This window comes from Gigantopelta aegis, chromosome 9 (assembly GCF_016097555.1).
Source record: "Gigantopelta aegis isolate Gae_Host chromosome 9, Gae_host_genome, whole genome shotgun sequence".
In the NCBI taxonomy this organism is placed as follows: domain Eukaryota; kingdom Metazoa; phylum Mollusca; class Gastropoda; order Neomphalida; family Peltospiridae; genus Gigantopelta; species Gigantopelta aegis.
In genome coordinates this window covers 57,531,741-57,545,815 of record NC_054707.1, presented here as the reverse complement: position 1 = coordinate 57,545,815, position 14,075 = coordinate 57,531,741, and the positions used below count along the sequence as shown (strand labels likewise).

The following is a 14,075-nucleotide window of genomic DNA, read 5'->3' as shown; positions in this document are numbered from 1 at the left end:
TAGACCGTGTGTAACAAGTATTGTACGTTGGAGACATAGCAGCCACTGACTAAACAATCTGCTAGGGTGTCGTTAAACAAAAATTTCTTTCCAAAGAAAGAAAGAAGTGTTTTATTTAACGACGCACTCAACACATTTTATTTACGGTTATGTGGCGTCAGACATATGGTTCAGGACCACACAAATTTTGAGAGAAAACCCGCTGTTGCCACTACATGGGCTACTCTTCCGATTGGCAGCAAGGGATCTTTTATTTGCGCTTCCCACAGGCAGGATAGCACAAACCATGGCCTTTGTTGAACCAGTTATGGATCACTGGTCGGTGCAAGTGGTTTACACCTACCCATTGAGCCTTGCGGAGCACTCACTCAGGGTTTGGAGTCGGTATCTGTATTAAAAAGCCCATGCCTCGACTGGGATCCGAACCCAGTACCTACCAGCCTGTAGACCGATGGCCTGCCACGACGCCACCGAGGCCGGTTAACTTCTTTCCAAGTCATATATTCAGAGTCCTGGAAAATGAACGAAAATAGCCCTTAAAAGTCCTGGAAAATGAAACCATTTGAAGTGTATGAACCCTGCCTACATAAAGTACACACATTTTGTATATTGCAATCTGTTTTCATCCATTGTCATGTGTGAACATTTTACACTTCCTTATTGACCAATTCCAGCCACAGTTTGTGATGAGTTTCTTTGGTACATGGAGAACCAATTTGTGGATTTGGTTATCCTGGACTCCCCCGGGCCTGAGTGCAGGGCCCAAAAAGGGGAAATTTAGCCAATTAAACAAAATCTTCTTTACTTACAGAAATGCTATAACAAAATAGTCTTCATAATTGTAAAGGTTGTAAAGGTCAGTAGATGGTTTATCTAATTTTTTAATGTTATGAATGTTGGGTTGCCCATTTTTCCGCAGGGTGGGGGTGAACTTTACTAGTTATATAGAAAAAATAGAATTGCCTATAAACTGTAATTTGTTCAACTTTTTTCACCAAAAAAACTTAACCAAATTGTTAACCAAAACTATTTTGAAACTACTTGACCAAGTTAATTTAGACTGCATTTCCTCTGTTCTCTCCAATTCAACCAATCGGATATCAGCATTTCAATCGTCTTTATCATGAAGACACACCATTATCATGTAGAAACAAAGTTATGAATTTGGTCTTTAAGTGTTACACGTGTTTAGATTCCCATACAGTATTAGTACAGCAACAACAATGACATGAATGAATAACAAAGTATCACTTGTGTCTGTGAACAGATTTTATAATGATAATAATGGAAATATAAATGTGTCGTAAGCTATGGTTACCAGGTCTGTATTTTGTGGTAACCTGTACATGGGTTTCCAGACACATTGCTCATTTCGATGCCTGCCATGTTTTTACAATTTGCACATTGAGGTGGAACATTTTAGTTATTTTCAAAACAATTTTTCTTTTCTTTTTATGTCACACCAAACTGGAATTACTGACAAAAACACTTAAATGGAGTCTGGTTCACCTTACTAGGGCCTCCATGAGTCCAAACTATTGGACTTGAGTACTCGAGGGTCAAACTCGACCCAGACAGAGTACCTGACACTAGATCATGATCAGACTAAGGAATAAAGTAAACTAGAATTATGATTCTTAATTTTAGCGTTGAACATGGATGCCAAATCATGCCATTGTATTACATTCCATACATTCGACGTTTGTTTTTCCTCCCTGTCTCATAGGCCTATCATGTAAAGTGGCCCTCACATATTGGTCGCGGCACCCGCGTGACTCCTAAAACAGGCCAAAAAGGGCATTTTCGCAAGGCATCCGGGCGGACGCTGCCCAATTTCTACAGGCTCCGCTGCGATTTTTAGGGATCGCCCAAACTCCGCAGGTGTGAAAACCTGACTCCCAAATCTGCGATTTTCCAACCGCAATTTTAGGTCGTGGCAATCCTGTAGACATTGCTAGGGCCCCACCTGGCGGTCTGCCAGAAACCGAATGGTGATCTGGCGGCCGCCTGAAGATTTTGACGAAAATTATTGGGGAAAAAATCTGCCGGGCACCGTGGGATTTTCACGGGCCCCTCATGGCCACCCTACGATAGCCTCACGGATCCTGGGGGATTTGTACAACATTGGCCGGGCGCCCGGTTGGTCCCAACCGACCCCTCCAGCGGCTTCTAAAAGGCCCCCACAACTTTATACAACGCATCTGTATATACTCGAGGCGCGGGGGGGAGCAGCAACATCAATCGCCAGCCGCCAGGACGCCTACCGACCTGTTCTTTAATCAGCTGGCACCCGCCAGATTATCTAGTGGCATCTGGCTGACGCCCTGGCGGCCGCACTGTCTCCACTGCGATCCAATATTCAAAGGGCACGACCCGAGCCCCGTCTAATATGTGAGGGCACATGTCGCAGACATGAAATTCGCCCGATTCATCCATGGGCTCTAAATCCCCCGGCGACTCCTGTGATGAGAAAAACCAAAATCGCGCGGACGCCGGCTGATATGTGAGGACCCCATAACCGGCAGCAAGCATGTGGCAAAATGACAGTTTAAAAAAAAAAAATTAAATGAGAGTGTTCTTGCTTGCACAGGTACTCAAGTCCTGTGAACGGCCCGTGCCCGAGTACTTGTGGATACCCTATTGGGTACAAGTAGTAGCTCATATTTGACAACTTTACCATAAATGACATAATATTTCTATTATTTGATACATGTATGATGTAGTTAAATTACACGTGTGTTTAAGTGTATAATTTATTGTTAAATCAGGAAGTATTCACTTGAACATGCATGTCTCATATCAACTTTCATAAGAGTCTGGACAGGTATGTATTATGGTAGTATCTTAGTTGTCACATGTTTATCTTAACTTGGCCTGTGCAGACTTTGTGCTCTTACTATACATTATATATACTTGTAAGGTTATCTTATCGCTAAATAATACAGTTTCATTCAGGAAGTTGATAATGATAATCTTGGATTTTTTTTTTCACCTTACAAATAAGTATTGTTACAACAAGGAAGAAATTGATTTGTATGTATCAAGCATTACACGATATTGGGGTGAAAAATTACAGTGTCACAAGCTAGGGCACTTTGTTTGCAGTTAAGTTGTTAAATAATACAATAGCCGATGATTAAGTAATAAATGTGCTCCTGTGGTGTCATTAAACAAAACCAAACTTGTTGAATAATAACCATGTGCTCACCGTATATACTAGTACTAGTCTGTTTGTGTTAAAAGGAAACCAATAATAAATAAATGAATAAAGTGAAAGTTCATATAAAAACATTATTATGGTGAAGACCAAAGGCTAGAACAGCCAATGTATGCTGCTTGACTTGAATTGTCTGTGAAGTAAAATATAATGCAGTATAGACTAAACATGCATGCTATAGTAGACTCGTCTGGAAGTGGCAGTCGTCTGAGGCGATAAAGAGGGATGAAATTTCAGTAAAGAATTTCCTCGGTAGTGGTTGTACAATAGACAAAGGGACTAGATAGAGATCCATGGAATCATCCACTATTTTGCCAAATGCCCTGATCATGTATTACGGATTTGTCATTCTGATTACCTTGGATGTTCCATCAATTGCTTTAAAACGTATATTAGAAATGAATATTTAACATAGATGCAGTTTGATGGTAATGTGTAAAGAATGTTCTTTTTAATTTACACTGAAAGTTTTCCCCTAAAATGAATATTTTCTGCCTCAGTAAAATTTTATAATGCATGCGCGTGTGTGTTGGTGTGCGTTTAATATGGATATTGTAAATGCTACAGTAGTAGGCTACAATAAAATAATTATCAAAAGAAAAATTAATCTGTAAACAAATAAAACATTTTACAAAAATATACGATGTACATTTTTTTTTATCATATTACAAATGATAAAAGTTTACTGATCTGTTCTTATTTCATATTCTATGTCTTCTGCTGTCCTGTAGTTCACACCAGCACAGACGCGGTGTGTTTTGTAACATTTGATTCAGTTTCAGTGCGTTTCTTTTTCAACTGGTACCATACTCATCAGATGCTAAAATCGATAGTCGTCCAGTGGACTATTTTTGTAAAGTTCTTAGTCACCCATAACCAATAAAGGTCACCATGGTTGCTAATTTTCAACCCAGCAGTTATACAGTGTTCAAGCTAGACCTCAGAAATCATTATCCATTTCACAAATTTGGTCTTAAACTAAGTTAAAGTCTGTAGCGGAGTTCCAAGTTTCAGTTACCTGTAACCTAACATACAAAAATGGTGGTAGATTTTTGGAGAATTAATAATAAAATAAATTTGCCAAATTCAACTTTTAATTCGCCTTTGCTGATTTGGTGAACAGCAGCTTAAAGTGTGGTTATATCTAGCGAGCTGAATTCCAAACAGCAATCCCAACCACATGTCACTGATAAATCACCATAATAAACTTTCTGTATTATTGTCATTGAGTTCAGTCATTTTATGAGAAATCTTCCATTTTGTAAAGTTAAAGATCTGATGAGCTAACAGTGTATTGTTTTGAGCGTACAGAAGGGGATGCTTGGCATCTTTTTTGTTTTATGTGGCCTATAATCAGATTGTTTGGTGCATGTAACAAGACTAGACTGAGAAGGCAAAAAAGACCCAACATTTTGAACAGTAATCTCATAACAATCCTGCCGTAGCATTCACTATAGGAGAGGGCCTAGTAAGTTGGCAAACTTGTGCCCAATCCTTTTGTCGTTTATGCAATAAAATAGGTTTTCAATCAATCGTTGCCGTCTGATTTGGTGACACTGCGAACCACTTGACCTTTAGTGGAGCTGTTGCAGGTCTGTTGTACACACCACATGAGTATTGATCTCAAGTCAAACAAGATTAGACACAAATATTTGTCGTCTTCTCATTTTCAACACGTCCCACACGACATGACTACCTTGTGTGAGTCTGTGTAGAATTTGCTTCCCCGACAAGTCTGAATCCAAACTCTTTGTGTCAAGTAAGTTCAAGTTATTGCATATTTTGTGGGATTTGAATTGGATAACTGATCGGGTAAAACATATTTAATTTGTTTTAAGAAGTACCAGATGCTTTAATAACAATTGAGGTTGTTGATTTAATTATTCCATTTGCACTGCAGCCAGTTAAAATTCATTGCTGTCTACCATTATCAACTTAGTCATGCATAACCCTTATTTCTGTTTTATTATACATTATCAGTCCTGAGTGAATTAGGTAATAAAATAACATGTATGAAATAAAACTTGTTTAATTGCAAATCATTAAGGAACAATTGTTTTGATACTTGGTATTTAAAGTAAATAGAATCGTGTGAACTAAAGATCATTTCTAATAGTGAAAAAGAAATGGAGTGTATACGTGTGATGGACAACTATGTAGTTCCTGATTCCTGTAAACACTAATATTAATTGTTATTTTTTTACTAGATGTTTTTGGAATTGAGTAGCATTTTCCAACTTAATGACAATTTGGGATACCTGTATATATGTATTTCTAAACTATTTTGGACATTTGTATTTCAGTCCCAAGATGTTGCTAATTAACATACATGTTTAAAGTTAAAAATTAAAAAGTAGAACATGATGTACACATACATTAATATGCATTACTAACAATGGTCAATTCACATTTGGTTTTGACTAAAATCCTAATCAAAATTATACCCCACCTTGTTTTTGCTTATTACATTTGATTTATGAAAATTCATGGAACAAAAACCTGAAATCTATAAGTCGGTGACAATCAATTTCACATACATGTTAATCAGTTTCAAACACCCAATTGTGATTAACTCTGTAATTTGTCATCTATAAATTACAACTTTTTAATGTTTATTATGCATATTATTTGTACATTGTAATAGGTCACTTTTATGCTCATTTAGTTTTCAAGGTATCATTTTGGGGATTTTCATGAATCAAATTTAATAAGAAAAAATATGGTTGAGTATAATTGTGATTGGTATTTTAGTCTTTAAGTACATCACATATAGAATAAGTCTTTACCATTTATGAAATACATAGATCTACATGAACTTGTTGATTGATGATTTACATCGATTGAAAATTGTGATTTCAAAACATGACAACAGCAATAGTTTATGTTAAAAATAAAAATCCATGTTATGTTGCTCAACATCCATTGGCACTAATGACATGTATAATTCTGAATTTTTAAAAATATATAATACATGTATTTATTACCTTTTAGATAAATTTCATGTGTTTTGCTTGGTCAATAGCTAATACATACTACAAATACACCATGTCATTTGCGAGAAAATACAGGATTTGCAGGAAAATACAGAATTTGCAGGAAAATACAGAATTTGCCTGGGTATATGAAATGTCACATGATTTACTCGACTGGTTGTATGAAAATACAAACTGTGGATGAGACCGACAAAATTTTCTCCAACTTTTCTTCACTGAATAAATTTGTTAAGTCTTGAATTTATTATGAATGGGAATACCACAAGTCTGTAAATTTGATTTTTACTGTTTATTTGAAGACTTCTTGAGCATGTTTGGTCAAAAAATGTTTTAGATTGTAGTTTTAGCATATTAAAAGCTAATGCTAGGATATAGCATTGTGCAATCAGTTACCGTGAATTAAATGCCAATTATCACGAACATATTTTAAGTAATAATGAATGAATGAATGAATGAATGTTTAACGACACCCCAGCACGAAAAATACATCGGCTATTGGGTGTCAAACTATGGTAATGCAAATAAATAAAGTGATGATCAACATCAATATAAAAATTCAAGACTTAAACAAAAACAGTGTAAAGAACTGTGCAAAAACACAAATATCACAGAATTTTACGGACACCGAATTTTACTCTAAACTTCAATTTGTGCTGTATTGGCCATTCTCAAAGAGAATGTTACACCCCTGCACCACGGTGAGGTTACAGCACGCGCAGGGGTTTAAGTAATAACGTGACATGCTTTTTAACATGTTAACCACTAGTACAACACAAACATTTTTGTTCTGCTGCGGGTGTTCAGTTTTGTTTTCGCAATGCGCGATTACAACATAATTATAAATGTTTAAAGTATGCAAAATAATAAGGCGTTAAGAGTTGTTTCCCTTTGTAAAACAGTTCGAAATGGTTTCAGGGTGAAACCACTTGGAATCCTTGTTGACACTCTTAATACCCAAACAGCTAACAAAAAAGCTGTAAATACCTTGAATAATGAATAGTTAGTTATTTGTTAACAAAACAATCCAATAAATTTTAAGGAATTTGATGACATGTTATGTTATATTATTAAACTCAAACTCAAAATGTGTGTGTACTATATTTAAAAGTTTGACTATTAGTGTAATTTTAGTTTAATTATAAAATAAAGATCTAAAAGGTAATAAATTCATCATGCAGTTTTTTTTACAAGGGGTACGGGATTGTACGCCCCTCCAAAATCTGTATTTCCTTCGGCAGGCCCGCCGAAAATACAGATTTTGGAGGGGTGTACAATCCTATATATCCTGTCAAAAAACTAATAGTAATTAATTGATATTCCCTCCGGAATTAAGAACATAATTTATGTCTCAGTGTTATTTATATGTCCATGCGGTTGTATTAGCTGGCCTTGCAAGTCGTTCAAAACCAATTTACACAGACCAGCTGTTCTGCTGTATGTCCATGGCATGTACCAAAAAGGGGCGGGATTTAGCTCAGTCGGTTGAGTGCTTACTTGAGGTGCTTGCGTCACAGGTTCGAACCACCTCAATGGATCCGTTCAACTGATTGTGTTTTTTCTCATTCCAACCAGTGCACCACAACTGGTCAAAGGCTGTGGTATGTGCTTTCCTGTCTGTGGGAAAGTGCATATTAAAAGATCCGTTGTTGCATTAAGAAAACTAGCGGGTTTCCTCTGATGACTATGAGTCAGAAATACCAAATGTTTGACATCCAATAGCCGATGATTAATTAATCAATGTGCTCTAGTGGTGTCTTTAAACAAAACAAACTTTGTACCAAAAGGTCAATGCACAATAATACAAAAGTCTGGCCAGTTGGCGTACCATTGAAAAATACACATTGTTTTAATGCTACCCTAATTACTACACATAAATATGAGAACTTCACCATGTGTCACAGATAGGAACTGTTATGAACCATAATGTATTAACTCTCATCCGGAAGTAAACTGTGTAGCGAGACTTTGAGATAAATAAGATTGCTTTGTCTGTATATTATTAAAATCTTCAGGAGCATATTATAATGTAAAAACAGGCTCCATATTCATAAACATACTTAAGTCATTGTATGATATTTATTGACATACTTAAAGTATGTAAGTATCATACTTTGACTTAAGTACATTTATGAATACGGAGCCAGGCCCTTTAAACTTACAAATATAAACTAAAGGCTTTTGGTCTTGCCCATTTACAAAGTAATGCACTTTAAGTCTATAGGAGACTCCTAATATCTTGGAAGCACAACCCCAAGTGTCTTAAGTGTGTAAAACCTTTTAAAGTCTGGATTAAAAGTACATGTCTATAAACACTTTTTGTCAAGTGAAATGTCAACAGTTTAAAGATCATGCACAAAGCAACAATAGCAAGTTAATTGCTGCCTGTGTTACTTTCCATATAAATTCGCTTAAGCCACATTAGGCAGGCTATTCATTATGTTTCAAACTTGGCTGTGAAAAATATGTGTACATTGTAGATGGTACTAAATGCCATGCCCGATGCAAACACTATTTAATCTCTGTGGGTATGGGTCATTTTGGGTGTGTTTTGATCAGAAAACTGTTCAAGCACAACCTTTGACTTCACCAAAGAGTCCTGCCTATAACAGGAGTCATCTGTAATTAGACACCTGCTAAATAAATAGGCCGGGTACCATCCTATTTTTGACATCCTGTTGTACATTTCAGAACATCCTGTTGTACATTTCAGAACATCCTGTTAAGTTTGGTGTTGAAGTTACGACTTTCGAGAACATGAAATGATATATGTTAATATATAACTATATATATACATATGTATATCCACATTGTGTATATATGTGTATAAAACAAGATACTTTATATTATTCTGTTGTATTACTGAATAATAACTCCTTCACATATTTGGGTAAACTCATTGTTGCTCCCCACTGTCATCTAATGCCAATGGCTATAAGTCTGTGTGTGGTGTTTTATGAGTGACCAGTTGCGTGGGCATTGTGTATTCAGTAAGGCTGCTTTTTGTCAACCATGCAATGTGGGTTATGGCTCTCTCGACTGGCAGTGATACTACTGAAGCATTACAAAAACAAGGTGAGATAGAGATATTACACAGGTAGCCTGGTATCGCATGACCTGGCAAATGTTGTACCTGTTGTAGTACTTCCTTTTTCACCAGTCTTCTTATTGGCTAATCTGGAGAAGAAACGTGTATGATACAGGTGATAGTATTATATATATATATATGTGTGTGTGTACTTGCTGCTCCATAAGGCACATGTAAATCAGTGGTCCAAGGTACGTCTTGTTTATTTTTAACTTATCTGTACTATGTACTACTGGTACCATACTTAGTGTATTATTATAATTATACAAGATTTTATATCTGGTTTATCAAAAGTTGAATAGGCGTTCCTTTATAGGCAGTCACATAAATTACAATGTTTGTTTTTGTTTATTACTGGATTATAAATAATAATAATAATTAATTCACTTGGCATTCACATTCAATATATGGTTGTTTTTTTAGCTCTGGCATTGATTCATTCAGTCAGTCATGAATTCATTTGATGCTGGTTAATACAACTCTGTACTTTCCATGATTTTATTCTTAATTAATATGATTACATGTTTGATCAATTTGAAACCATTTCTGTATAATATAATGTGTGTATCTGTATAAATATAGGTGACATTCCACATAAAATATGTAAATCATGCACGTCTGATGTATTCTGTTACAAGATGATATGTTAATTGTGCTCAGAAATCCAGATGTTCAGTAGAGCATTACAAAACAGGTTCTGTGAACAACCGAACAGTGTAATATTTCACATTAGCATCTGATAACAAGGATGTTTTGTCTGATGCCCTTTCCTTCTGACAGAAACCCAGCCTGCCTTTGATATACTAGTGGTGGAGCATTGGTTGGAATTGTGGAAAAATCAAGAAAGTCCACCAAGGGATATTTTAGATGTATTCTTTATTCTAGGACTCATCAGACATATCATACAGGGTGGAAAACATATATTCAATTTTAGTTGTTTTTTAAATGGACATTCTTGAGTTTGCTGACATTGTAACATGTTAAAGTCTAACAGATAATTTTTGATGATTAAAATTACATATTAAATATAATTTTCTTGTCTAGAATTTCAGTGTCTGTATTATAAACAAGGTGTTTGTAGTTTTCCTAATGTTTATAGAAGTCCAAATAAGATTTTACTTTTCAGTAATTTCATATGTACAAAAACCTATAGGGAGAAAAATCAGCAAATTATGACTCCTGCAATCAGCCGCAACACATTAGATATGCAGACACTGATGTTCTAAACAAGAAGGTATATTTGATATGTAATTTTAGTCGCCCAAAAGTCACTGTTTGTGAGAAACATCTTACAATTTAACTCGGGATAACCCCTTTAAGGTTAGCTTGATCAGGCTTATGCGGAGTGAAATTTGCAGTCTGGTTTTAGGACTCATTAACGATTTGACAGGTGTACAATAATAACAAAAATCCCTTGTTGTAATATGCTATTATTGGTAGGAATTAATGGCCATTGTGGTGGCAGCACTGACCTAAAAATTACCTCTGTCACAGACTGACTGTTATTACTAGAATTGTAACTGGATAGACAAGTACAGGATAAGCAGAACCATTGTTATTTAGGATGAAGAGAGCTTTTACACATTATAGCAGCTGGGGCTTACCATGTCCATTGCCAAATTGGTGGCTACACCATTTAGTCTTTGGCTAATAAAATATTCCTTAAATTAACCACAGTTTCATCCCCTGCAATTTCATCCACGGCAAAAAAAACACTTCAAAACATGCAGTTGAAAAGACACCTGAATATAGTTTAAGGCAAAAAAGTGTTGTGGTGAATTAAAAACTCAATGGCATTGTCAGTTGCCATGGGCAGTTGCCAGGCTTGATTTTTACAATGTTCAATGAAATACTCTGAAAATTGGCTTAATCAAAACTTTTCAGTGTAAGTCCTGCTATAAAAAAAACTAATATTGAAGAAAATTATTTTTGATTAATATTAACTTACAGTATGTTTTGAAAATGTTTTATGTTTTTCAGATACCAACAGTTTTAAGTCTTATGAGTTAGCCAGATCTAGTGTTGACCATCCACAAACCATTTAGCAGCGAGTGAATCGTGTGATTGCGACTTAAAGATGGATATGGAATCTCTCCAGTCTGACCTCAAACAGTACGGCCAGGAGCACCTGTCCAAGTTCTGGCCGGAGCTGACCGAGTCGGACAAGGAACATCTCTACAAGGAACTGTCGGGTATGAACCTGCAGGAAGTGACCGCCTTCTTCAAAACGGCAGAGAAATCCCTGCAGAACGCCTCAGAGAAGATCGACGATCATTTGCAACCACTTTCAGCTGATGTGTGTGGCAGTCTGGCCAGGTGTGATAAGGCTACACTGAAAAATTACCAACATCAAGGTGATATGAAAATGGTTACAAATTTCTATTGCTTATTTACTTTTTTTTTTTTCTCCCCATTGGGCTATTTCTCGTTCCAGCCAGTGCACCACGATTGGTATATCAAAGGCCGTGGTATGTACTACCCTGTCTGTAGGATGGTGCATATAAAAGATCCCTTGCTGCTAATTGAAAAGAGTAGCCCATGAAGTGGCGACAGTGGGTTTTCTCTCTCAATATCTGTGTGGTCCTTAACCATATGTCTAATGCCATATAACAGTAAATAAAATGTGTTGAGTGCGTCGTTAAATAAAACAATGCTTTCTTTTTTTCTTTTTCTTTTTTGTTGTTGGGGTGGAGGGGTTGTACTCACTGGGACCTGAGGTGTTAGGGTCATAGGATTGGTTTCCCTCTATGGACCTCATTTTTACTGCCTTTCAACTGGTGTCATTATCTTATACAACAAAAGCTGTGGTACATGTACATGTATGTATTGTTCTATGGAAAAATGCATATAAAAGATCTACTGGTGTTTTTCGGTGGGAATAATCTTTGTGGCAGCAGCAGGTAACCAAGTGTCAACATAACCTTTTATTTACTAACAAATAGCTACTTAAAGTCTGTTGAGGATTTTTATTTTTACAAAAAAGATTCCAATCTTTTCTATATGTATATATTTTCTTCTTCACAGGTCTAACAGCAATTGGGGATGGCAAGGTGGCAGTGTTGCTGCTGGCGGGAGGTCAAGGCACACGGCTGGGAGTTCCCTACCCCAAGGGGATGTACAACGTGGGACTTCCGTCCAGAAAAACTCTCTACCAGCTGCAGGCTGAAAGAATCCTCAAGGTGCAGAAATTGGCACAGCTCACCCGAGGACAGAAATGTGTCGTTCCCTGGTAGGTACAGATGTAACATGTTTACACTAGGGCCCGAACTTTTAAAACTTGAAATGTCTAGAATCAAGGCTCCAGTAAAGTTCCTCCCATACAAATGCACTGCAGCTGGACTTATAAATTTATAATCGTGGATACTAATTGAAATGTACAGTGAAACCCCTCTAAACCAGACACCCACCGGACCAAGTAAAAACTCCGGTTTTAAGGGGTTATGTTCTGTAATGATGATATTTAAAAAGGGACCGTGAAAAATGTCTGGTTTTGAGGGGTTTCCAGTTTGCAGAGGGTCTGGTTTTGAGGGGTTTCACTGTACTTTTCAACAGTTGAGCAAGCCTTAGAGGCCAATCTGGATTATATGTACACATATTTCATTCTCTCTGTCTAGGTATGAAAAATATGATCAACCACCTCTAGTGTATATTCAGTCGAATAAATTTATGGCCCTGATTAAAGAGAAAATATTTATTGTACATGTATAAATAATGCAAAATTCAGGTGCATGTAAATATCTGCCGCAGTATGTGCAGTTTTAAGGAAAGTACACATAGGCAGCTGTTTGTTGAAAGCATGTTAAAGGTGAAGTCTTGTAGACAGTGAGATGTTAGTGTCACTTTTAACATTTCAAAGGTCAGACATTTAGTGTAGACTGTGATTGAGTGTCACCTGACTGTTAAAACATTTCTGTCTGTATTAGTGTGTCAAGAACTGAGATTTTATTTCATTTCACTTTGGAGTGGGGGGGGTTGGGGGGGAATTTAGCTCCTTTGGTAGAGCACTCACCTGAGGTACATGGGTTGTACAATGGGTCCTTCTTGGTGAACTCATTCTCTGATTGTTTTGTTTTTTTAAATCTCGAACCAGTGTCCCATGACATCAAAGGTAAGTTCTGTCCTGTCTGGGAATGTGCATATAAAAGATCCTTTGCTGCTGATGGAAATGTACCGACCTCGGTGGCATCATGGTTAGGCCATCGGATACAAGGCTGGGAGGTACAGGGTTTGCAGCCCGGTAACGGCTCCCACCCAGAACGAGTTTTAACGACTCAATGGGTAGGTTTAAGACCTCTACACCTTTTTCCCTCTCACTAACAACTAACTACTAACCCACTGTCCTGGACAGATAGCCCAGATAGCTGAGGTGTGTGCCCAGGACAGCGTGTTTAAACCTTAATTGGATATAAGCACAAAAATAATTTGGTTAAATGGTTAAATTTTACTCATCAGAAAACTGTAATGTTTTATTTATCAATATGATTTATGCATCTTTATATGTTTTACAACATTATGCTGAAGTACATGCAGCAATAATGACTACAATGACCTAAACCAACATACTCAAATGACATTGATGACTTTTGACACCACCTTAACAAACATATTAATTAGTATACCAGTTGCTATGGTAATGCTTCCTATTTGAGACTGTTGAACACTTTCTTATCTAGTATGCAAATGTAATTGTGTGTGTGTGTGTCTGTGCGTGTGTCTGTGTCTCTGTCTGTGTGTGTGTGTGTGTGTGGAGCACACTGGCTCTTATCATACACCCCTAACT

The 14,075-nt window shown here is 36.7% G+C and overlaps 1 protein-coding gene across 5 annotated transcripts in view; it reads left to right on the top strand.

The window, feature by feature from the left end:
* LOC121380743 (UDP-N-acetylhexosamine pyrophosphorylase-like) overlaps positions 1–14,075 on the top strand; it is a 49,613-nt gene that overhangs the window by 16,503 nt on the left and 19,035 nt on the right. For 4 of the 5 annotated variants that reach the window (XM_041509703.1, XM_041509705.1, XM_041509706.1 and 1 more), the window contains 2 exons: positions 11,276–11,649; positions 12,320–12,524. In XM_041509703.1, the coding sequence (XP_041365637.1) occupies positions 11,373–11,649; positions 12,320–12,524 (482 nt within the window). In that variant the 5' untranslated portion in view covers positions 11,276–11,372. Of the gene's footprint in view, positions 1–9,392; positions 9,487–11,275; positions 11,650–12,319; positions 12,525–14,075 lie in introns of those variants that run through there. The other variant, XM_041509704.1, reaches the window with a different exon arrangement.